This window comes from Zootoca vivipara, chromosome 13 (genome assembly GCF_965207765.1).
Source record: "Zootoca vivipara chromosome 13, rZooViv2.hap1.1, whole genome shotgun sequence".
Lineage (NCBI taxonomy): Eukaryota > Metazoa > Chordata > Lepidosauria > Squamata > Lacertidae > Zootoca > Zootoca vivipara.
This window is the reverse complement of record NC_142596.1, coordinates 16,438,117-16,464,401: the sequence shown is the minus strand read 5'-3', so window position 1 is coordinate 16,464,401 and position 26,285 is coordinate 16,438,117. Positions and strand designations below refer to the sequence as shown.

General features: G+C 44.8%; 1 protein-coding gene across 3 annotated transcripts in view; it reads left to right on the top strand.

Annotated features, from left to right (window-relative positions):
* The window catches only part of ARNT2 (aryl hydrocarbon receptor nuclear translocator 2), a 147,014-nt gene extending 121,458 nt beyond the window's left edge, over positions 1–25,556 (top strand). For 2 of the 3 annotated variants that reach the window (XM_088656510.1, XM_035131344.3), the window contains exons 15-19: positions 10,046–10,145; positions 15,234–15,372; positions 16,526–16,691; positions 20,495–20,631; positions 21,221–25,556. In XM_088656510.1, the coding sequence (XP_088512636.1) occupies positions 10,046–10,145; positions 15,234–15,372; positions 16,526–16,691; positions 20,495–20,631; positions 21,221–21,319 (641 nt within the window). In that variant the 3' untranslated portion in view covers positions 21,320–25,556. The remainder of the gene's footprint in view (positions 1–10,045; positions 10,146–15,233; positions 15,373–16,525; positions 16,692–20,494; positions 20,632–21,220) is intronic. The other variant, XM_088656511.1, reaches the window with a different exon arrangement.
* Positions 25,557–26,285: the final 729 nt, after the last annotated feature.

Sequence of the window (26,285 nt, the reverse complement as noted above, 5' to 3'; positions counted from 1 at the left end):
TGGAGAAGGGCCAAAGCTCAGTGGGAGAACAGATGCTTTGCATGAAGAAAATTCAGTCCTTGGCGCTTCTACCCAGTGGATCAGATAGCAGGGAATATGATTGATCTCTGCCTGAAGCCATGGAGAGTCCAAGTAGTCAGTGCTGGGCTAGATTGAATGGGGGGGGGGATGGACAACAATACAGTTGAACCTCGGAAGTTGAACGGAATCCGTTCCAGAAGTCTGTTCAACTTCCAAAAAGTTCGGAAACCAAAGTGTGGCTTTTGATTGGCTGCAGGAATCTCCTGCAGCCAATTGCAAGCCCCGTCGGACGTTTGGCTTCCGAAATTAGTTCGCATACCGGAACACTCACTCCGGGTTTGCGGCATTCGGGAGCCAAAACATTTGAGAACTAAGCTGTTCAAAAACCAAGGTACGACTGTTTAAGGCAGCTTTCTGTTTTTAGAGACAGTGCACAGCTCACTGGCCTAGTGCATGCTTTGTATTGAAAAGGTTCCATCTCTGGTACCTTGAGCTGGGCAGAGAAAGACTCCTCTCTGAAACCCTGAAGAGCCACTGAGCTAGATGGACCACTGGTCTGGCTCAGTAGAAAGCAACTTCCTGTGTTCTTATTATTTACATTTTCCCACAAACAGGATTGCAAAACTGGGATTTGATCCTAGTTTGTAGGGCAAGTGCAAACTGTAGTTTGCTGTTTGTATGAGTTTTGCATACCAGGAAGGAACTAATTAAGCGAAATGTGCAAGGGGTGGAGCTTGGCTACAAGACTTAGATGAATGGCACAAGAGATGTTTTGTGTGTGTGTGTGTGTGTGTGTGTGTGTGTGTGTGTGTGTGTGTGTGTGTGTGTATTTAATAAGTTCCACCTATGGCTTTCTCTAGGTAAGGCACCATTAATAATCCCGTGTCCTTTTTTCCTTAAATGATTAAAAAATTGCATTTTTCACTTAGGTGTGATCAAAATATACAGTCAGACCTGCACGTTACTTCTAGGATTTAGCATTGTGTTGATTTTGGACTGGTTTTGTGCAAATAGTCCAAGCTCATGCAGAGGGGCCAATCTTGGTGGGGACGTTTGCTCTGCAGCCGTCGAGCACGTATCTTAGCAGGAAGAAAGAGCTATATGTTTATAAGCAGCATGTCTTACGAGACAGATTATATATAAAAAACTGTTGAGGACATGGGCTGAGGTCAGAAGTTCTGCATTTGCTGAGAGTCCAAATTCGAAAATAAGGAACTCTCCCTCTACCCCCTGCCTCTGTGGAAACACACAGCCAAATACCAGAAATCAGTTTTTTCTGGGGAAGCCTCACTAGATGGCTTTCCGCAGGCATACAGCTTGGCCTAGCAAGTGGGACCTACAAGCAGATGTTGCAGTGCAGAGTGTTTCTGTTCTGGATTCCAGCCACTCCATCCCCGCCCCCAAAAAAACTCTGTTTATGCCTCCCCATGCCCAGTCAACCTTCCATTGCCACTAGAACAGAAGAAGGTGCTTTCTAACAAATCAGGCCATTGGCCCATCCAGATTTATTATTATTATTATTATTATTATTATTATTATTATTATTATTAAGCCAATCTGGCTGGGTTTCCCCAGCCACTCTGGGCAGCTTCCAACAAAATATTAAAATGCAATGGTCTGTTAAACATTAAAAGGTTCCCTAAACAGGTGTCTTCTAAAACAGATGTCTTCTAAAAGTCTGGTAGATGCTTTTCTCTTTGACATCTGATGGGAGGGCGTTCCACAGGGCGGGCGCCACTACCGAGAAAGCCCTCTGCCTGGTTTCCTGTAACTTCACTTCTCGCAGTGGGACCGTCAGAAGGCCCTCGGCACTGGACCTCAGTGTCCGGGCAGAACAATGGGGGTGGAGACACTCCTTCAGGTATTGTCTGCACTGACCTGCAGTGGCTCTCCAGGGTTTCAGGCAAGGGACATTCCTAGCCCTACCTGGAGATTAAACATACAGAGCAGATACTGTACCACTGAGCTATTTATTGCCTTTCCATATGACAAACAATTGGATGGCCATAGAACATATTACATTGTGTCAGATCACTAGTCCATCTGGCTCAGAGTTCCTTACACTGGCTGGCAGCATTCCCAGCCCTACCTGGACCTGGGACCTTCTCTGCATCCAAGACAGGTGCTCTGCCACTGACCTAGCTTACTTCCTACTGGGATGTCTGAGTTTTTCCCATTAAGGTATTTTTCCCCCCTAATTTTTGTTCTTCTTCTTCTTCTTCAGACCACTTGGGGGTTCCCTGAGCCTGCTGGTGCCTCCCTCTTGGGAGGCCCTAAGCGGCAGCTCTCACAACCACTGAACATCAGTGTGTGAGAGAGAATAGTGCTGCTTCAAAAAGAGAATGTGAAATTGAGGGTCCGCAGTGTGTTCATTCCGTCCAGTTTTGTCCCCTAAAGTCATTTCAGCGAACCTGCTATCATCATCTGAAGCCCTTCTCTGTGTGCCCCATCCAACAGCAGAGCAGGCCTTTTTGGTGGTGACCCCCACTCGCTTGTGGAATGCTTTCCCTAGGCAGGCACACCTGGCAATATCTTTATTTATTTTTACGTGCCTGCCAAGGGCTTTACTCTTTACCCAGGCTTTTGGTCCTTAATTTAAGGGGTGGCATTGTGGCTTTTTGTGTGTGTGGGATGGAATCTGTAAGCCCTGAGGTGTTTTATCTGTCTAGCTGTATTTTTAGATTTTTATTGGATGTTGTGAACTGGTTTTTTGTAAGTTGTGTTAGGTCACTCTGTGAGGAAAAACAACCAACAAATATTATTATGTGAACTTGAGAACCTTATATACTGCAGTTGTCAAAGTTTTCGTTAAGAAGAGATTTTACCCAACTTGAATTTCATTTCATGCACCTTGGAGTAGTTTCTGGATCAAACACAAAACATTCCTTTGTTTTTTATACAACCGTTTGCGGGGGATTTCCTTTCTGCAGTAATGACGATATATATTACTACGTGTTCATGTCCAGTTTTAGGGAATCAAAAACAGAAGTTGTTTGTTTTTATACAATTGTTTGCGGGGGATTTCCTTTCTGCATTAATGACGACAAATGTCACTATGTGTTCATGTCCGGTTTTAGGGAATCTAAAACAGAAGTTGTTTAGCAGTTTGTGGAGCTTTGGCATGTATGTGAGTCTAATGGACAAAAGTTGACATTGAGAAACAAAGAGGTCATGTTAAAAAATCGTTGTATGTATTTATTCAGCTTTTTCCCTTATCTTTCCTCCAAGGAGTTCAAGGTGATGCAATGAATTCTCTCTTCCCATTTTATCTACACAACAACCCTGTGAGGTAGCTTAGCCTGAGAGAGAATGACTGACCCAGGTCAGCTAGGGAGCTGCATGCTGTGGGGGGATTTGAGACTGGGTCTCCCTAGTCTCTAACCTACTGCTCTTCAACCTTGGCTCCCCAGATGTCATTGGACCACAACTCCCATCATTCCTACCATTAGCTAAGCTGGCTGGGGATAATGGGAGTTGCAGTCCAACATCTGGGGACCCAGGGGTGAAGAACTGCAGCCCTGGCACCTTGACCTCCACACGGTGCTGTAGTGTCAGCAGTTTTGCTTTGACAGCTGCTAGATCCTACCAGCTGCCCACCGACTCGATCTCCAAATATCTGAGATCAAGCTCTGAGGAAATGCTTTTTAATTGTTGTGCAATGTCTTCAGGTCAATTTGCGGCTCTGTGTAACGTTGCAGTTGTTGTTTGTAGTGCGTTTTATATTCCCGTGATTTGTTAATGGCCAAAGGCCAAGAAGACAAATAAGCTTGAACTGAACTGAACTGAACTAGATCCATCCCTGGTCAGCAACTAAGTCTTTAACTGCTTCTGACTCACTTCCAGGAGCCGGGCAAATGGCTGTTTTAGCATACACATGCTGGTGGTGAGGCCAGCCCTCTCTTCGCATGCTTCAGCTGCTGGCTCTGCAGTGCCCGTGCCACAACTCTTGCACAGAAACTCACATTTTGAACCTTGTGGGCGCGGAGAATAGCTTGCGGCTTGTGAGCAAAGCAACACAGGCTTATATCAGGTCCGATTATTTAAGAACAGCGGAAGCTGTCTTGTACCAAGTCAGACCATTGATCCATCTAGCTCAGTATTGTTTACACTGACTGGCAGCAGCTTTTAGACAGGGTTCTCTCCCAGCCCTGCCTGGAGATGCCAGGGATTTAACCTGCTGGCAAAGCACAAGTTCTACCACTCTGCTACGGCCCTTCAAGCCTTTTCTGCCTAGTCCAACCCTGTCTGTTCTGACTGGCAGCAGCTTGCCAGAATCTCTTCCAGCAGAGAGCTGTCTTTCCCACCATCTCCTGCGTGCCTCACCCTTCTAAATTGGAGGTTTCAGGGATAGAATCCAGAACCCTGTGCATATAAGGAACGTGCTCAGTCATCGCGCCACAAAGCAGCTGCTGTAGATGTTAGATTTCGAGTGTTATTTAAAGGTGCCAAATTGTATGTACTGTACGTTTCGTATTGTAATGATGCACCTGGAGAGGGCGCTGTTTCTACTTCCCCGTTAAAGGTCCAAAATGAACAGAGGAAGCTTTTTTCCCAGGTCAGACATATGGGTACATCTGTGTACACTAGGATTATCCATTCCGACTGGCAGTGACACCCTAGGGTCTTAGTCAGAGAGAGGTATTCTCCATCACTGGCTACCTGGTCCAGGTTTAATGCTAAGGATTAAACCTGGAACCTTTTCCATGAGAAGCATGTGATCTACCACCAAACTATAGCATCTCCCCAAAGCAGAGAAGCAACAGACAGGGATAGTGCTACGTGGGTAATTGAGTGTGTGCTGCAGCGGTGCTCCCACCCCCAACCCCCACCACACCTTTTTTAAAGATGGTACAGCTGTCTTACTGTCAGACTCCTGCCCCGCAACACAAGGCCAGCAGCCTTTATTCAGATCTTTATTCAGGCTAATAGCAGTACAGGCTCAGTAGAAAACACAAGGTCCAGGAGCCAAGAGTTCAGGATCTGTGGGGAAGGCAAGAGATATGACAATGGCAAGACCCAAACAGAAGTTACAAAGATGTCCCAACAACTGCCATGTACCTCCCGCCAAGCTTTTAAAGATGAGGCAGGGTGTGCTCACTTATCAGACTCTTTATTTTTTTTTGTGTGTGTGTGTGTGTGTGTGTGTGTGTGTATTAAATTTTCTGTTTTATAATTTAGAATATTCATTTAGACCAGGCATCCCCAAACTGCAGCCCAAACTGTTTTGGCCTACAACTCCCATGATCCCTAGCTAACAGGACCAGTCGTCGGGGAAGATGGGAATTGTAGTCCAAAACATCTGGAGGGCCGAAGTATGGGGATGCCTGATTTAGACAACCTTAAAATAACAATGACTTCCCTTCTTCTCTTTCCATGATTTGTTTTCATAGCATACCCTGCATCATATATATATATATATATATATATATATATATATATATATATATATATATATATAAATGTAAAAATCATGAAAGTGCGGGATCCACTTTTCTCTGTAACCGCTTGACCGATCGTCCTGAAATTTTGACACAACAATTCAGGCCACTCGCCGAGCGTTGTTAGAAAAAAAATCCCTCAGAACTCACACCTGCACAGGTACAGACCTGCTTTTCCTCAAAGTAAAACAGCGCCCTCAAGTGGAATTCCTCCCAAAGTACACCCCCTCCCTTCCTGTGAAATCTACACCACACCCACACCAAATAATGATGTCATCAACCAAGCAACTGAAACCACCAAGGCGGCCATTACCAGACAACCCACAGAGTCAGGCCAGGGCCAAGGAATGGAAATACAGGGTGGAGGCCTCGGGTCACATTTAAATACTAGCCCAGGCACCCCCAGACTTCGGTCCTCCAGATGTTTTGGACTACAATTCCCATCTTCCCCGACCACTGGTCCTGTTAGCTAGGGATCATGGGAGTCATAGGCCAAAACATCTGGAGGGCCGCAGTTTGGGGATGCCTGTACTAGCCCAAGCCAAGGCCTCGCCTCTACTTTACAGCCTAAAGACTAGGCCTCGGCTCCATTTTACAGACTAGGCCTCAGCTCTACAGCCCTTTAAATACTATCCTGAATGGAGCCCTGGGTGGGAGGTGGGGGGAGGAGGAGCCCAAATAGGCTGACGTAGGGTGAGGGGGAGCAACCATCCAACAACCACCAAAACAGCCATTCCACCCCCAAAGCCCAAGCCCAAAGCCTCTCCCAGCGGCTGCATTAATAAACGCCTGGCAGCATTAGGCAGTCATTCATCATTTCTGCACTTGGGGGCACAGTGAGGGGTTTTTGCTTTATAATTTAGTGGATGTTGTGTCCATAGCTGCCAAGTTTTCCCTTCTCTCGCGAGGAAGCCTATTCAGCATAAGGGAAAATCCCTTAAAAAAAGGGATAACTTGGCAGCTATGGTTGTGTCACATGCGAGGCTCCGGCAGCCATTTTAAGTAAGGGCAGTCGTGCCCCTTTTAACCTAGGCTTTATACACTATGACTGATTACAAGCCTCTGCGTCTTTTTTAAAAAAACAAAACAAAAAACAACCATGCACTTTCTCTCCCCAGTTTAAGTCCTCAGATATTTGCAGTGGCCAATCCCCCCCCCCCGATTTACAATCCCCTACCTTCCCCTTGCCACTTCCTGGGTTTTTTATGGAACTGAACAACTCAGGTGTTTCAGAACGTGCCTTCTGTTGCCGGGCCCTTGCAGGGCCAGACAAAGGCCCGGGGCAAGTAGATAATGTGGCCCTGTTTTTAACCCTTTTGTTACTTTTTTCATTTTACTGATTGTGAAAATGCTGACCGAGGCCCCCTTTGGATTCGGAGGCCCGCGCCAAGTGGCCCAAATGGCCCCCCTCCTTCTGTCTGGGCCTGTCTGTTGCTACGGGGCTGTGGGGCTTCGCTATTTGACCCCCCCCATCGGGATTTTTAAAGTAGTTCTCTGGGTCCCAGGGTGCATCATCACCCCCGATCCTTAATCTAAATATATAGAAATGTTCACGATGCATGCACAGGGGCCAATGTATGGAGATACAGGGGGGAGGGGACAACAGAGGGCTCAGACAAAAGTAAATACTGGGAAATGGAACCCAGAAACTGACAGTTCCTTCTCCAAGGGTGAGGGCCAATGTAGGAAGATACCGGGGGTAGGGGCCAACACTCCCCAGGGACAACAGAGGGCTCAGACAAAAGTGCATGCTGGGAAATAGAACCCAGAACCTAACAGTTCCTTCTCCAAGGGTGGGGGCCAAGGTATGGAGATACAAGGGGGAGGGGCCAACACTCCCCAGGGACAACAGAAGGCTCAGACAAAAGTGCATGCTGGGAAATAGAACCTAGAAGCTGACAGTTCCTTTTTGAAGGGTGGGGGCCAAGGTATGGAGATACAGGGGGAGGGGCCAACACTCCCCAGGGACAACAGAGGGAAGGGTATCCTACCAAAACACAGGGATGAGCCGGGGTGGAGGGAGGAGGGGCAGGATACATCATGGATCGGGACAGGGTGGGGGTGGGGAATCACAGGAAAGAACCACAGCAACGCGTAGCCGGGTCAGCTAGTATTTTATATAAACAAAACCATTCAGTATTCCATTATTACTTCCATCAAAACTTGTTTACACTGTTGAATTTACCTTAATGCTGCCAACGTTTTCAGCTGTACACAATTCCCCCACCCTATATTCATTAAACATTTTCCAATCTTCCCTAAATGAATGTTCTTCTTGTTCTCTTATTCTATAAGTTAGATCCGCAAGCTGCACATATTCCACCAGTTTAAGTTGCCATTCTTCTTTGGTTGGGACCTTGCTTGTTTTCCATTTTTGGGTTAACGAAACACTGGCTGCAGTGGTGGCATACATAACCTGTTTTGACACCTGGAAATTTCCATCTGAATTATCCCCAACAAAAAGGACTCTGGTTGTTGTTGTTTTTTGGAAATGTGCTTTTAAACAGTTGTTTCAATTCATTATAAATTATTTTCCAATACTCTTTTACACTTTTACAGGTCCACCACATATGAAAAAATGTACCCTCGACCTTATTGCATCTCCAGCACTTATCTGATTAAAATAAAAAAATTCCTTCCAGCAGCACCTTAGAGACCAACTAAGCTCATTGATATGAGCTTTCGTGTGCATGCACACATGCATAGGAAAGCTCATACCAATGACAAACTTAGTTGGTCTCTTAAGGTGCTGCTGGAAGGAATTTTTTTATTTTGTTTCGACTACGTCAGACCAACACGGCTACCTACCTGTAACTTATCTGATTAAGTCTTATACATCTTAGCAAGTCTACTCAGAGTTAAATGCCATCTCTAAATCATTTTCAAGTACCAGTAGTTCCCCTTTGTCAGAGGTTCTTGCGGCTACTCTTGAGTAACGACGCTCCACGCCTCCTTGTCTTTAAGTTGTCTTTATTGTGCATTTTATTTACGGTGCAAAGTGTCTGGAAAACATGTCTGCTCAATCCGAGTCAGAACCTCGCAATGGCTTCTTTCTGTTTCACACCCAACATAACAGCTTGGGAACCCCAAAGCGCCTCCCTCTCGCCCTACGGGGTGCTGTGCACCTCAATTCAGGGGGGCGTCCTTATGACTGCTCTCCAGTGGCCAATCCCGTCATTTCCTCCCCAGCTGCTTCCTTCTCTGCTGAGTGTTGAGGCTCTCTCATGCTGTCAGAGCCTCTCTCCTCCCTCTCTACTTCCTGATTCCTGTGATCTGATCCGCTACTGGACTTGCTGCTCTGCGAAGAACTCGACCTGATGAGAGGGGGCTGTTCCCTATAAGCCATTCCCCCTTACACCCTTCGAGGAATAACATGTTGTAATTTTCAAATTGCTCTTCCAGAGTTTTCCCCAGCGATTAAAATCTATGTCATGTCCTAAATCCATTGCCTCCCACATGAGACTCTCACCCTACAATTTGTGTGTGTAGCTGCATGCTCCTCCAGGATGGGTGCAACTGCTCCCACCTACAAAGGCAGCCCTGGACTCAGTGACAAGACCTCCCCTTCTACCTGTTCGCAAACACCATGGGAGACGCCAGGGCTGTGTGCCCTCACGGCCGGCTGCCAGGCGCTCTCCACCTCCGGTGCGGCGTGAGATAACGACACAGACTTCAGAAGTCTGTGCACACTGTATCAGCAGCAGTCCCCACTGTGCAGCAAGAAACGACAGGCGAGAGACGGTCGTATTGGCATTATTTACAAGCATTTATTAAGCGTATCTCAGGAGAGAGAGAAACGCGTCTGCTCTCCTTCATGGTCAGCGCAGAAGCAAAAGCAAAAGCTATACACAACGGAAGTTCACAGACATTTGACACACAAGAGCTACATGTCTGTAACTTAAGGTGGAACTGAATTCCCAACATCCTCCCCCCTTCTGTGTAACCTTAAGCTCCAGTATTTCAACCCAACTGTAGCTTCTGTACATAAACCTGAAGTTGTTCCTTGTTAACAACTTTGGACAACAGATCCACGGGTATTTTGTTCCCTGGCATGTAGGACACCTGGATAAGTCCTTTCGGGATACACTCCCTTGCACGATGTAGCTTGTACCTCCAGTGCCTCTTCTTCAGCGTCTCTTCTTCAGCTCCTCCCCTGGCTGGTCATAGTCCCTCCCTACACACACACAAAGTTTTGGTGGGATGTGCAGAGCTTCCTGGTGGGTTATTCTTAATCGAATGTGGTTAAAAATTGACCTGTCTGTAGCAGCCTTGCACATAAGGCCACGAACATAACTAGCCTGAAAAAGTGTGCATTGACATAACTGTGATCTTGGGAGCAGCCCTGCTAGTATAACTGGAGGGCAAGATTGTCCCATCGGGCCTGAAGCAAGTTGTTAATTTCCACATTGTTTGTTATGGTATCGTTGAAAGGGAGCCCTACCAACTTTTGGTTTTGGTTGTGTGCGTTTTGTAGTTGTTGTTGTTTTGCTGCAAGAGACCATTTTCCCATTGCCACGCAATGTGCCTTCCCTATGCGTTCCCATCCTGTTATCCTGAAATGGCTTTTTCTGTGCTTGTTCTTGCAGCAGATAAAAAGATGATGCCTTCAGCATCCACAACTGGTAACCAGCAGATCTACTCTCAAGGGAGCCCCTTCCAGCCAGGACATTCTGGAAAGTCGTTCAGGTATTGTACATGGCAGCAGAATGAATCACAAGAAAGGAAACGCAACTGTGTAAGAGTTATAGATGATGACAGCCCTTGATTCTTAACAGCATCATGGCTTAATTCTCCCTATTGGAAAGAAGCCCTGTGGCCACATTCCAGAAATCACTTTGTCCTGGAATCATCCACTAATAGGGATCTGAAATTTTGTATATGGGGCGCATCACGGCGTGTTTGCAAATATAGTTGACTTGTGTTCACCTTCTGGGAATGTTGATAAAATACAGTTAGTCGCAATCTAGGTCTCTTGCCCTTGTAGCTTACAATCATTTTTTGTCATTTCTTGAGGGTCTTTGGTGGAAGGTTGAGTTTGGAATAAAAATAATAAATAAAATTTGGTAAATGCCTTTTTAGAGAGGGACTAATAAACTTGGCTCAGGGCGCTGAAGTATAAATCTCACCTGGATACTGTAAAGAAAAGACAGCCAGTAGAATGCAGGGGGGGGGAGGAATTAAGACAAAATGAGAAGAATCGAAAGGGGGACTGCAGAGGAGGAGGAGGAGGAGCAAAATGGAAAAGGAAGCAAACCAAAAGAGGGGGATTATAATAATAAACAACAGCCAGGGGGGATTGAAATAAAAGGTAAAATCGGATGCAGCTTAATAGATTTATCAGTTAGATTAATTGATTCAAAACTTTTCGCCTGATTAAAAAAGTGCCCTTTTTTACTTAGAAAAATATTCATATATTCAGCAAGATAAAAACATTAAAAGGAACACAGAATTAAAAAAAAAAGGTTATATTTATTTTGTGTGTGTGTGTCATATAAATTTTTATACAACTAGTTTTGAAACAGTGGTTCCCAACCTTTTTTGGCCATGCCCCACCTAAGCATCTCTAAAATCCTGATTGCCGTCCCCCTCCCCATGACGTATAATTCTTATTATTCTAAAAGTGAACTCCTATTCACATGGAGGAAGCCTAAAAGGCCGTTAACTTGGTCTAACTCATTCTCGAATTGCCCCTGTTAAAAATCAAATTGCCCCCCTGTGGGGTGTGTGTCCCACGTTGGGAACCACAGTTTTAAAAACTGCAGAAGGCAGACACCATCTTAGAAGAGGCAACCCCCTTCTCTCTCTCATTCGGATAAAATGACTCTCCCAGAAAAGGAAAGCCTGTTCTTCTCCACAGATGTGCATTGTCTAAATGCACATTAAACAGCTGTAACTCATGCAGCTATTCAAGTAGGATTTCGTTGAATTGTGTAGTGACCCTAAATTCCAGAGCCAAAAAAGGTAACACAGGCTGAATAATGAACAAGAAAGGGGAGTGAGGAAAGAGAGAGGGTGCGGGAGCACACCATTCACCAGTTAGGTGCACAGGAGCGGGAATTAGAAATCAAATGCCAACTGTGTTTTTGTAGAAATGAGTGTGGTGTGGTTTGTTTTGAGCATATAATTGATAGTGTTTTTGTTGGGAAGGAAACGCTTTTCTTGGAAAGAAAAAAACCTTCCTTGATGTTTATTGCCTGAATGAAAAAGCAATCAGTAAGCAGCCCTGGAGGGTATTGCCAGTATTAAAATACGCTTTAATTAAATCCGATATTTGAAGCTAGGGCTGCATTACAGTGCAACTCATTTCCCATGGCTGTTCTGAGGTTTGGGATTCCTGAACTGTTTTCTTTGAAGGTTGTGTGTAGATTTCTATGCTATTCTGTTGGGTGTCTCCTGTAACATAAAAGTGAGGCCGGTATAGTTAATAAGTATTTATTTGCTTTTGAATGTTACATAATCATGAAAACAGACATAGCACAGAAGATCTCTGATCTCCTTTTTCTGTAGTGTTAGTAAGCTGTACAGGGCAAATTTATTACAGAACATAATTTATTACATAACATAACCGCACAGCTAGTATTTTTTGAACGAGATTCAATTCTCCGTTCAGGGAAATTCCAAAAAGGTACATCATGTCATAAAAGTCATAACAAGACAGCGATCATGCAGTACAAAGTAGTTACGTATTTTATTTTTTCCAGGTTCTTTGATCTAAAGACTCAAAGTCTGTAATGGTGAGGCTTCCTAAGGCCGCAATCCTATACACTTCTACTTGGGAGTAAGTCCTATTGAACTGAGTAGGGCTTACTTCTGAGTTTGCTTGGATATTATTACTCTATAACCCCTCAACTTGGGATAGCTCAGTTGGTACAGCATAAAACTCTTTTATCTCAGGGTCGTGGGTTTGAGCCCCACTTTGGGCAAAAGATCCCTGCGTTGCATGGGGTGGACTAGAGGACCCTCGTGGCCCCTTCCAACTCTGTGATTCCACAGTCTTGAGGCTGTATGCTTTTGAATACCAGTTTCTGGAAACCACAGAAGGGGAGAAAGTGCTCTTGTGCTCAGGTCCTGCTTGTGGATTTCCAACAGGCAACTGGTTGACCACTGTAAGAACTGTGGTCTGGGTCTTCTCACTGTTTTGTTACAGTAATCTGATTTACTTGGCGTGCGGACTTGGTCCAGAGAAACATGCTGGGTGGGTCTTGCCTGCCTCCCATGACCCTTAAAATGTTACACATTGGCCCTGGGGCACATGACTTTGCCACATCATCTGTCGGTCCACCAATGAGAGTCCGTAGCTCAGCAACAGAGCACAGGTTTAGTTTTCAAGCAGGAGTCTTTCCCAGCCCTACCTAGAGGTGCCAGGGATTGGACCTATATTAAGTGTGCGCTATTCCACTGAGCTATGGCTCCTCTAGCAAGGTTTTAAGTACGACAGAGAGAACGCCTGCAAAGCACTCTGAACCCTTGGCCTTTGTTAAACAAATGCTGTGTGCCGCTATTATTGTTTTCTGCAGAGAATAAAGTGGAAATGGAAAATATATCGTGAATTGAGAAGTGGGGGAGGAGATATCCTTTAGGCTGCTGCATAGCACTTTTTCTGGTGTTTTGTTTTGTTACAAAAACAAAACTCAGGAATCAAATGTTTTGTGTCTCTTTTGTAGGAAAAGTATACTTTTGGGGCATTCTGCAATTATGAATAGCATCCTTTTGGAAACCAATGCAGGGGGAGGCAATATCACCCATAGCAAATATATGAATTGCATCCAGCCTTTGGTTGTATACACATGATCCATGGTAAAACGAAGGAATGGAGGTTCCACGGCTCTGCTTAAGAAGACTGTTGCCCATTGTGTGTGCTCATGTAGGCTCAGGAGGATCTCTTGAAGCTTAAAAACACCTGCAAAAGGCAGGGGGGGGGAGAGTTGTTTTCATCTTCTCCTTTATGCTGCCAAGATTTGAGTCCCTTGGTTGACACTCTCTGGCTCTGTTACTAGAGCAATTCCCCGAAATTGCTGCCAGGGTACATTTGTGTGTGCCATGAGTGCAGTCCTAGCCTACCATGAGAAATAAATTAAATAATTAAGGGTGTTTTGCAAGCCCAGAATGTCTGACTGTTGCGTTTTTGTGTGTTTCACTGCTCCTGGCCATGCCTCCCTTTAACCAGCCTTGGGGGGGGGTGTTCTGCTGCATTTCTCCATCAAATAGGACTAGAATGTTCAGAAACGTTGCTGAATTGGTTCATCCTCAGATGAACTTGCATGTTGTTTAATCTCTGCATGAGTAATTGTTCTGGCTTTAATACTTCCTTCCATTAGGCAAATCCAGGGTAGTGACTTCTGCAGAAAGAATGGGCAGTGGGCATCTCTGAAGGAGACTCTGAAAGTACCTGTGTGCTTATAAGCTACAGTGGTACCTCTACAGTGGAACCTCGGTTTATGAACACCTCGGTTTACGAATTTTCGGTTTACGAACGCCGCGGACCCATCTGGAACGGATTAATTCACTTTCCATTACTTTCAATGGGAAAGTTCGCTTCAGTTTATGAATGCTTCAGTTTATAAACAGACTTCCGGAACCAATTACACACATGCTTCGGGTTAAGTACGCTTCAGGTTGAGTACTCCGTGGACCCGTCTGGAACGGATTAATCCAGTTTCCATTACTTTCACTGGGAAAGTTCGCTGCAGTTTATGAACGCTTCAGTTTATGAACAGACTTCTGGAACCAATTGTGTTCATAAACCGAGGTACCACTGTACTTCCATTCACCTCCGGTTGCGTATCCTTTGGGATACGTACGTGGCAAACCCGGAAGTATTTTTCCGGGTTTTGCCATGCACAGAAGCACTAAACCGCACCATGCTCAGAAGCAGCACCTCTGGTTGCGAATTCCTCGGGATGTGACCGGAGCTCCGGAACGGATGCCGTTCGCAACCAGAGGTACCACTGTACTTATATTCTTGTTAATTCCTTATCAGGGTCCCTCTTCAGCTTTCTATATATCTTCATTGCTAGTTGATCTAGAATACCAGGCAATAAAAAAACCCTGTATACTTTTAAAATATTGCCATGAATCCTAGGAAGAAGTTTAAGATAAAGGTAAAGGGACCCCTGACCATTAGGCCCAGTCGCAGACGACTCTGGGGTTGCGGCGCTCATCTCGCTTTACTGGCCGAGGGAGCCGTCGTACAGCTTCTGGGTCATGTGGCCAGCATGACTAAGCCGCTTCTGGCGAACCAGAGCAGCGTACAGAAACGCTGTTTACCTTCCCGCCAGAGCGGAACCTATTTATCTACTTGCATGTTGTGCTCTCAAACTGCTAGGTTGGCAGAAGCTGGGACCAAGCAATGGGAGCTCACCCCGTCGTGGGGATTTGAACCGCCGAACTTCTGATCGGCAAGCCCTAGGCTCTGTGGTTTAACCCACAGCGCCACCCACATCTCATAGGAAGAAGTTTACTGAAGATCAAAGGGTTATTCTGAGATGTTCAATGCAGCAAAAGTAATAGCCTGCATTTTTTGCATTTGAGTTGTAGTCCATGTGTCCCAAAACGTGATTTGTTTAACTGGTTGACTGGGAGGTTTGCAAACTGCAATTACAGGTGTTCTTGTAAACAGTAGGTTGTATTCAACAACGTTTTACTCAGAGCCGTGAAATTAATGAACCTAAAGTAGTTGTTGATTTTGTTAGGCCTGTTCTATGAGTAACATTGAATGCAATGCCGTGAGCATCCTTATAACGTCAGACTCATTCCTGTTCTCTCCCTTTGAAGCTCATCTGTGGTCCACGTGCCCGGCGTCAACGACATCCAGTCATCATCATCAGCTGGTCAGAACCTGTCCCAGATCTCACGCCAGCTAAATCAGAGTCAAGTTGCCTGGACAGGAAGTCGCCCTCCATTTCCAGGACAGGTAGGAGAGTTATAGAAAAAGTTGCAGAAAAGGTTTCACTTCCTGGGCCCAAAGAGAGAAGGCGGTAGAGACAGGAGTCTCACTCCGAGAGGCGGCCTTCCTGAATACATATTGCCTAAAGCAGGCACCCCCAAACTTTGGCCCTCCAGATGTTTTGGACTACAATTCCCATCTTCCCCGACCACTGGTCTTGTTAGCTAGGGATCATGGGAGTTGTAGGCCAAAACATCTGGAGGGCCGCAGTTTGGGGATGCCTGGCCTAAAGACTCTCGCAAAGCCTGGAGCCAGCACCCGCTAACCTAGGAGAGGAGTAGGGAAACTCCAGCACAGAGACCAGAGGCAGTCCTCAAGGCCTCTCGATCTGGTCCTTGAAACAAACCCCAAGCCCCATCTCTCACTGGCCCTGTTTGTACACAGAACACTTTAGCCTGGTTGGATGTGTTCATTACTGGTTTATTGTGGATTTGATCATTTGCGGAGTAACTTCACTTGTAGTTACTGCAATTGTTAAAATATTGTACTTGCAGGAATTGGCAAGTGGATAGCTGGTGGTTAAGGATAAATAAGTTTATGTATTAGAAGCAACTAGGAAAATAAATCAGCAACAATACATCAACAACAGAGTGTAGGAAACTATTTTCAGGGGGGGTATTAAATTTATTTTAATTTGTGGCTGATTAGGTAAAATTTGGAAAAGCAATAAAAGCAATTTGGCAAACTTTTAAAAAGCCTGGCTGAATGTGTCCTTGAATTCTGATAATGCCTCTTCCTTCCCTGGATGGAGGATGGGGTGTTGAGGTAACATTTACATTCATTGCCCCTGGTCTGGCTGGCCACTGGCATGTGACACCCCTCCCCCCCCAATTCCCACACAAGAGGGGAATGTGGCCCTCGGACTGAGAGGGGTTCCCCACCATTGGCCTGGGAAGAGCGGGAACAAGCAAAGAGCTATGCTTAGGGTTTCTTGAAATTAAACAGCCCTGAACCCACATTGCTGGAGCAGAGCAACCCACCTAACTAGCTCTGCAAAGATGCTTGTTTTGCAAATAGATGTGCCGAGATGGAAGTCTGTTGCACCACTTTGTTCTTGGGTCAAATGCCGCAGGAAGGATGATAACGCCTCGATGTTGTTGTCTTTCACTCTCCTATTCAGCAAATTCCTTCGCAGTCTGGCAAGGCTCAGTCTTCTCCCTTTGCAATCGGAACCAGTCACACTTACCCTGCTGACCCAGCATCGTACAGCCCCCTGTCCAGTCCTGCTACCTCCTCTCCGAGCGGGAATGCCTACTCCAGCCTAGCTAACAGGACAGCAGGATTTGGTAGGTATCGAGCCTGGCTGCCTCGCCTAAAATAAAAGCACGGTGAGGTACAATGAGGTCTCTTTGACTTACTAAGAACTCTTGTGGATCAGGCCCATGTCCATAGCCCACCTAGTCCCGCATCCTGTTCTCGTAGTGGCCAACCAGATGTTCCAATGGGAGGCCCACAAGCAAGACCTGAGTGCAACTATGATGTGCAGCTGTCTTGATTCATGTGATCTGGGGGCCCAGCAAGCAGAATGGCCAGTTAAGAAGGCTAGACAGTATCTGCACTTTTAAAGCACATTTGTACCACTGTAACAGTCATGATTTCCCTTTCCCCTCCACAAACGAATCCTGGAAACCATAGTTTACCCCCTCGCAGAGCTACAATTCCCCAGAACTCTTAAAAACCACAGTTCCCAGAATTCTTTGGGGAAGGCCATGTGCTTTATATGTCAGGTGTGGGTGTGTAGTTTGTTTGACTAAACTGGTGAGCCACAGTGCACAATAGGGTGATGACTTTTTTTTACAACCTCATTTCCCTGTATCATAATTTGATGAGCTTTCATTACCTCACACACAAAATGGTTTTTAAAAATTTATTTATCAGTTTTTTTTACCATTTTTGAAGTCACTGTAAGCAGATATAAAATTGAACCCAAGCTTTGGCGTCACATATATACAACATTATATAGGGTCATCAAACACACAAGGAAGCTTTTTTTAGCTGCAGTAACAGTATAGACGCCGCTAGAGGACGATGTTTTGCTACCTCTCCTGTAGGTTCTTTTCCCAGCATGTCCGGCAGGGTCTGCTGGCTGAGTTTTGAGGTCCCCAAAAGGGGCTTTTACCTTGCGCAGGTGTGACATTTGTATACCCTATGTTGCTAAGAACACTCCCCATTGTGGAATGTGGTGTTGTGTCCAAATTTGATACGAAATATATATAGAATTGTTAATACAATTTTATGAAATGGTAAAACGGCATACAAAAAAATTAAAAACGGTTTGTGCGTAACCTTTTTAAATATTTCAATGGAATATACCTCATTTTAGTCATTAATAGGCAAAAGTTCATCCATTTGTGCTACAGGAAATAATTTTTGAGGGGGGGAAATGAAAAAGTCATCACCCTAGCGCACAACCAGAAAGCAGCTTGGTCTATATTGAAGGAATAAATCGCTGAAGGACCAGGGTTCAGATCCAGCACTCAGCCATGAAGCTCTTACTAGGTGACCTGCAGCCAGGCATTCTCTCCCAGCCTAACCTACCTCATGGGGTTGTTGTCAGGATGAAATGAGAAGGGGGAGAACCATATATATTGCCTTGAGCTCCTTGGAAGAAAGGTGGGGTATAAATTCAGAAAAATAAGTAGGAGCCACGATTGTACGTCTACAAGCCTAAATCCATTCTTCCTCTCTCTCTGTGTGTGTGTAGAGGCAGTTGTCTAAAGCAGGGGCAGCCAACATGGTACCCTCCATATGTTGTTGCACCCCAGCTCCCATCAGTCTCAGCCAGCAGAGCAAAGGGATGATGAGCATTGAGGTGCAACAACATATGCAAGAGAGAGAGGCTGACTACCCCAGTCCATAGGAGATATATGGTGCTCATTGGTCATCCCAAAGTCCATCCACCTTGAGCCCTGAAACCTGGCAGTCTTGTTTGTTTGCACTTGGAGAAAATGCTGTTGTGCTGAGTGGGGAAGAGCTTGAATTTATATTTTCTCGCGTCAGCAAACTGAAGAGCATATCTCAAGCCTGGAGTTTGTAGCAGATAATTCAGGACAAGCTATGAATCAATTTCTGCGGTTTGAACACGAATGCCAGGAACAAAAGGTGAAGAGAGATCACTTAGATACCAAAGCCTCCCGTAAGCATGGGGGTTATTATTACTGTTGTTGTTTTGTTCTTTAAGTCACACACAGAGAAGCTCAAAACTCAACCAAAATATTCCCATTGAGGAAGGGTCTTTTGCTTTGACCTTACCCGACTTTGGTCAAGTTTCCTAATCCAGTTATTACGAATTGAGTCCTTTTAAATAATAGGTGGCCATAATACTCTCTTTAACTCACCATCCATGAGCTCAAGGGATCACAGGGAGACTGGGTGCCTCTCAGCTTTGAAACTCTCTTCCCTTTTGCAGGAGATTCACCAAAGCCTGAGTCTCTGCACCTTCCAGAATCTGTGGAGGATGTTCTCCTTCAGAGTGGCTTTTTCTGTCCAGGGATGGGGTCAGGTTGGGCCAGATGAGATGGATTTAACCAATGCAATTGGTAGGGGTGGGTTATGCAAGGTTTTGAGATTGGGCAGGCAAATTGCGTTCCCATGGGATTCCACAGCGTTCTAAGCGAGGTCATTGTTAGACTGTACCTAATGGTCTTTTTTGGGGGGGGTGCTCTTCAGAAGACAATGCATATGATTACTTCACATTTTTAAATGTGTCAAGTCAGCCCACCTGCATTGTGAGGAGGGGGTTTCTTGCTCATTCCATTAAGTGAGGCCCTTGACTTCTGCCCTAAAGTGCTGCCCTCCCCACGCAGGACTGCTGGGATTCCAGATGGAGCTGTTCTGCATGTGCTCTGTTTATTCAGGGCATTACTATTATGATTAAGAAAAAAGGAGTAATTTTAACTCTTGCACAAAAGTACAGATACGAAACCAGTTTGTCGCTATGACATTTGGCTTTTTTTTTTTTTTAATTAGAAAAAGTTACGCATTTGACCCATTCCTTGATTTCAGACTAGTGGAATTAGGTGGTGAATATTATTTATATGTTTATGTAATTATTGTAACTTTTTAAAGATATAGCATAACCTTCCTACTTTATCAAGATGCTTATGGCAGCTTTCAAATTTAACCAGCAGAAGCCAGTGAAATACAGTCTTTAAGCATACTTTCCGACTCATCTCATTGGTTGATACAGTAATACAGAGCAAAGCTCCTAACAATCTGTAATGCCTGCATAACTTTTTAAAAATCTGGTGTCACATTCCTGCTAAATGATTGCAAAGCCTTGCTTCGGTACATCTCTTTTGGAAGGGGGTTCTAGGGCTGGGGAGCCACCACAGGAAAGGCGCTGCCTTTTGCAATTTCCATCTGGACAGATGCCACATCCGCGCTATACATTTAAAGCAGTATCATACCAATTTAAATCCTAGCAAGTGTAGTTTGTAAAGGGTGCTGAAAGATGTTTGCAAGCATCTATACTCTTCTCACAGAGCTACAATTCCCAGAGTGGTTTTAACAGTCAGTGAGTCCCTCATCCCAGCGAACTCTGGGAAATGTAGCTCTGTGAGGGGACTAGGGATCTCCTAACAACTCAGCATCCTTTACAAGCTACAGTTCTCAGGATTCTTTGGATAAAGCCGTGGCTGTTTAACGCAGTACAGTGGTACCTCTGGTTACAAACTTAATTCCTTCCGGAGGTCTGTCCTTAACCTGAAACCGTTCTTAACCTGAGGTACCACTTTAGCTAATGGGGCCGCCCACTGCTGCCGTGCAATTTCTGTTCTCATCCTGAGGTAAAGATCTTAACCCGAGGTACTACTTCCGGGTTTGCGGAGTCTGTAATCCGAAGTGTGTAACCCAAGGTACCACTTTAGCATAGTGCAGGTGGGGGCAGAACGAGAACAGAGGCCTCTCCTTTAGACCTTGGCAGGCAATGCATGTGAGTACGCATGCAACTTTATAAAGGAGAAGATAATCCTAAATGCATGAAGGAACACTGTGCAAACCTCAGACACAGAGGAATAGACCTAAGGTAGGCAGGAGCGAATATTTTGTTTTAAAAGACCCACTCTTGTAACTTTATGTTATTTTTCAGCTGAAAGCAGCCAAAGCAGCGGACAGTTCCAAGGGAGGCCTTCGGAGGTGTGGTCCCAGTGGCAAAGCCAACATCACAACCAGCAAAACAGCGAGCAGCACCCTCACCAGCAAACCAGCCAGACAGAAGTGTTCCAGGTGAGCCCTTGGCCCGCGATTCAGCATGGCAAGGTGATCCGTCTCTTGCAGGTGACCTTTTGGGTCCTGGTAAAAAAGCAGCAAACTGGCAACAAATATCGTTTATTCCTTATGGAAAGAAATGGTCGGTCATCTGGTCACATCCAAGCTAGATGTGGAGCTACAGAAACTGAAGTTTGGTGCCAGCTCCAGGTTTAAGTGGCCCTACGCAGGTGTGGGCGCAGGTGTGGCTTACCTGGCTGGGCTGGCAATGCACTACACCAGTCGTGAGATTTTGCACAGAGCACTTCTTTCCTTAAATTGCAAGCTGCCTGTTCCTTGCTGCTTTTGCCATTAGTTGCTGTACAGCAGGCTTCCTCAACCTCGGCCCTCCTGATGTTTTTTGAGACTACAATTCCCACCATTCCTGACCACTGGTCCTACTAGCTAGGGATCATGGGAGTTGTAGGCCAAAAACATCCGGAGGGCCGAGGTTGAGGAAGCCTGCTGTACAGTTAAGCGACAAAGGGGGGAGATGCTAAAGGGTCTTTGCCCTAGATAAGGATACAAGAAAAATCATGTTTCCCTTCCATTTTCTTTTATCATCCAGGATATGCTGCCTATTCCAGGAGATCCAACCCAAGGGACCGGCAATTACAACATTGAAGATTTTGCTGATTTGGGAATGTTTCCTCCATTTTCTGAGTAAATTTTACCTAGCCAGATAACCTCTGCAAAGGACATTCTGGGAAAGGAAATCATCATACCAGGGTAGTTGGGGATCTGCTTTCCCTGTGTTAACATTATCATAGAAGCTATAAAACAAGATACCCCTATTCTCATACTTCAGATAATCACTTGCGCTCCTTCCAAGTGTTGACCATGCAGGTTCTAATGAAATAACCTAACGCCACCTGGTTGGCATTCGCCTCGAGGATTCATTTTGTATTTCATTCCCATTTGTGGTAGGGTTTTGAGCTTGGGTGGGGCGGGTGGTGGGGGACGAGCAGGGAGGCACTTTGATTTTTAACTTTCTCTTGGCTCTTAATATTTGAATGTGAATTATTTCTAACTTCCCCCTTTAGAGAAAGCTGCTTGTGTGAACAGATAATGAAATAAGCACTCCAGTCCTCTGCTGGCTACTTGAAGATAAGACCTCTAGTTCTTGTGGAGCTCCCTAGCTGTGGCCCATAGACCACAGGGGGTCAGCGAGCTCCATTCTGGTGGTTCTTGGAAAGGTAGCAGAACAGCTGAGAATGTCTGTACATGGTTGTGCAAATGGTCCCCTCACCCCATGACAACAGAGATTGAAGCCATTTTGATCCTTTTTTATGGTCATTTTAGGCCAGTTTGAATGTAAGGTTGAATGTAACTATAACCCAGGAGATTCCAGCGCCTTTCCTATCTCATTTTAACACAGCTAGGCTCGAATGTATGTACATTTTAGTACTATCTGTATATCTGGTGTTGTACAAACTGGATCTTGAGTTTTGGATTTGTTATTTTACCATATGCAAGGGAAGTCCGTGAGAAGGGACAAATGTGCCTGAAGAGGGTAGCAATATATTTGGAGGGCTTACAGTCTAAGCTTAAGGGGACAGGTTGCACATTTATTTCGCTTTGAAATCCCTATATATGCCCGTTGGGGCTCTGCACACCACTCCATCGGCTATATAAATTAACGTGGCTTTGGCAATCTACGGTTTCATCTGCTTGTAACACTAAGCCAAACCATTATGATAACATTTCTGTGCAGTGCCCCTTTGCACCCTACAGCTGGATTGTGACCATAATACTGCTTGAAAGTGGTTTAGAAAACAAACGAGACATGTGGGTTGTTGTTGTTGTTGTTTTAAGCTAAGCAAGATATTGGCAAGTAACATTGCAGCAATAGCTGTAGTCAGCAGCTGTGTTGGGCCATTGGTTTCTGGAAAGAGGCAGGTTCTAATGTGGAGCTTAACATCTTTAGCTAACAAAATTATGGTGGTGGTGCTTCTGTTGAAGAGACTAGTTCAAAATGCTTATCAAATGGAAGGTGGAAAGACATGTTAACTCTCCCACTTGCAACTATTAGAATCAAATTTTACACACACACACCCAGCCCCGCTCAGCTATAATGTCTAGGCTCAGTTATCTATGGCCACAAGGTCATATTATGGAATGCTTTCCTACCCATCGTTGGCTACTGCTGGCTGGGGCAGAGAAAGGCAGCAGCATTACAATAAGGGGATTAGCCATTTTGTTTGAATTTTAATGAGAAACCACCTAATTCATGCTTTCTGTACCATTAAGCCTGCCAAAACACAACTATCCTTTGGAATTCACACGTCTCTGAATTTTGCAATGCGGTTTCTCCAAACAGAAAATGCGTACAGAAATGCATAAATTGGTGGAAAGTGCGCATAAAAATGCACGCATTAGTGAAAACGACACATAAGCATGCAATTTGTTATGGGAAATTGCAATAATTTGTGTATAGGTCAAAACCGCACGTAGAAATGTGTATATTAGAAAAAAAATAGCACTAAAATGCTGACACATTTTAATGAGGATTCCCGCTCCCCCCATAGCAAATTGCTGGAGAGACGAATTTAAGAGTGCGAAGAGGAGAAACTTGGAGAACCAGAAACTGACAAATTCATCCAACTCTACAAATGAGCCTGATATGCCTGATGGCAGCAGTGCCATTTTCAACAGAAGTCTCACCTTGAGTGTAACATGTAGTTCCACCTATAATTTAAATCATCCGTCTCCATATTTGGTTTGATTTCCTTTCTTTGCATTAATTACAGGTACCTCTTAGCAAGTCTACTGTCACTTAAGCTGCTAGTTCATTTCTGGTGCAATGTTAACCACCATGCTGGATTTCTCCTATTACCCCAATGTGTATTTTTACACACTGGGCAGTAGTCAGCTAAATAGTTGCACTGGTTCGAGGATGAACACCAGTGCAGTGGGGTTTTCCCCCCTCTCCTCTCATCCCCCCCATGCTATCCCCAAATCTGCTCTGAAGGGTTGGAGAAAACCCCAGAACAGATTTAGGGAGCACAGCAGGAGGGGAGAGCATTCCATTGTGCGAGAAGAAATCCTTCTGCTATTGGAACATTTTGCATAGGGCTACATTCAATTCAATACAACCCTGTATCCTTGTTTTTCCTCTCCCTTCCAAAAGCTACTCGGCCATGCAGCCATCAATGCCTTATCAATGTCCGATTTGTAGCCTCGCAAGATGGGCAACGGACAGATGTGTTTTAGAGTTGGTGAGTTTGTTTTTGTGGCTGTGTTCAACTTAGAAATCAAGAAGCAAGGCTGGCCCTTAGCTCTTTAGGCTGGGGAGGGGGCAGAAGGTGTTGCTAAATATAGGTAGGCAAAGGGTAGAATGGTAATGTTTTGCTACAAACATGGGAGCAAAATATGAGCTAAATTGTCAAGCCTGTTTTTCTGGATTAACAACTGCATGGACACAGGCCATTCTGCTTATAGTAACTCCTGGCATGATCCAGCCAAAGTTAAGCACTTTTCATACTTTTGAACCCAAACCAGCACTAAAGCCCCACTGATTTAAGGGGAAAGAGTGGCAAGCAAATACTTAGTTAGAGCATCCCATTAGGGCTATCTAACTATATCCAACCCATGTGTCAGTTGCGGTCAGCTGATCATGCCCTGCTTGAGTTGTCCAAATGACAAGCAGTTAAAACTGCAACAGTGAAAAGGAGGCATTTTGACAACATGCTTTTAAATATGATGTGCTGTTTTTCCGTAAGGCCTGCAGCACACTTTTGGGCAGGGATTTGGTTGGTTGAGGACTACATCTGTAATTATTATTTGCTGCTGTTGCATTAAATTATTGTTATTATCATACACTGCTTTGAACATTGGGAAAGTGCCCTCTAAGTATATTAAATAAATGTATTTGCTGGTCTGATCACATCCTGTGACCAGTGCAGAGATCTGACAAGCCAGCAAACCCAAGATTCTGTCGGGCTCCGACTTCCATGACTTGCCTCATCCTTTTCTTGATTCCACCCTTTGGTTTGCCCATTCATCCCGAGACATTTGGTTTCTACCCTGGCTCAGTCCTTGATCCTTCATTTCTGCCTGTCAACACAGTTCACAATGAAAGGTGGACATAGTTAATTCACACTTTCTGAAAATGTGCAAAATGAAAGACAGCCATCCTTTGAAATTCATGTTCCCAAATTTTGCAGAGCAATTCCCCCCCAAAATAGTGCATACAGAAATGCATATACCAGGGTAAAGTATGCATAGAATACAGTTGCTTCAAAAATTCCTTATATTAAAGAAAATTGCTTTGCAAAAATAAAAGTGTGTACATTGCGTAGAAACGTGTATGTTATGAAATGTCCTCACAATTTCAGTGCAAGTTTCTCCCAAGGACTTTTTAAAACAAAGAATTTTCAAACTGAAACTGAATCTGTGCTGATTTTGAGATAGGAAAAATGAGAACGTGAGTGAAACCAAAATGGACAGATTCATCCAACTGTAGCTCAGGCCCCTTTCTATAAGGAGGAAACGTGTTTTTTTTTAACGCCAAGCATTATCAACAGTATTTTCCCACTGAAAACAATGTGCTTAACTATGGCAAGATCATCCTCATTGACTTCAGCACGGAAGAGATAAGCAAGCGTTTGGAACTCTCTTTCATTTAAAACTGAAAGTGCTCAGTTCAGAGCTTCAGATTATGTGCCATACCTTTGCCCCTTAAAAATATATGCCAATGGTGTGTGGGTGGGTGCGTGTCTTCATTGACTTTTTCTACCATTTGCATCCGTATCTGTTAGAGCCCTTTGGTGTCAATGTGGAACTGTGTTGTGGATAAAACTGTATTTTGTACTTCCAAGTGTTCTGTATAGCAAAACCAGTTTTGTGTGTCTGTATAATTAACAACCTGCCTTTTAAATTTTCATTAAAATAATAAAGCATCACGAGCTGTTGTTAACTGCTGGTGTCGTGTAATGCAGGGGTGGAGAACCTCTGTCCTGAGAGCCAAACTCAACCATCAAGCCATCCCACAGGTCTCTTCCCCAGGCCGCATTCCTTGACAGTCTTGCTTCCTGCTCTCCTTGAGTGCTTTTGTGGGGCTGGACTGTGCCCTTGAAATGTGACAATGCCCCTTTGCTTGCCTGGACAGAGTGTGGAGAGAGGTGGGTGTGGTGTAGGAATTTCCGACTTTCGCATGTAGCCAACTGTACAAAGGTAAGACTCCCATCTATTGATCTACCCATTTTTGCCCACCTACCACTGTCATGTGATTCCCAGAAGGCTCCCTGTGAAGTCCCTCAGACTGTATGTTCTCCTAAACCTGAGAACATCATAAGAGCCTGCTGGATCAAGCCAAAGTCTCATGTAGTCCAGCATTCTGCTCTCACTGTGGTCAACCAGGTACCTGGGGGAACCCTGCAAGCAGGATCTGAACACGAGAGCCTTTTCCATGTATGTGGCTTCCAGCAACTGGTTTTCAGAACCATTACTGCCTCCAACTATGGAGGCAGATTGTAGGCATCAAGAGCCTTTTCCTCCATTAATTTCTCTAGTCTTTGAAAACCATCTATGTGGCCATCACTCCCTCCTTAGGAGTGAGTTCCATAGTTGGTAACTATGTGCTGCATGAGTAAATACAGTGGTGCCTCGCTAGACGAATTTAATTCGTTCCA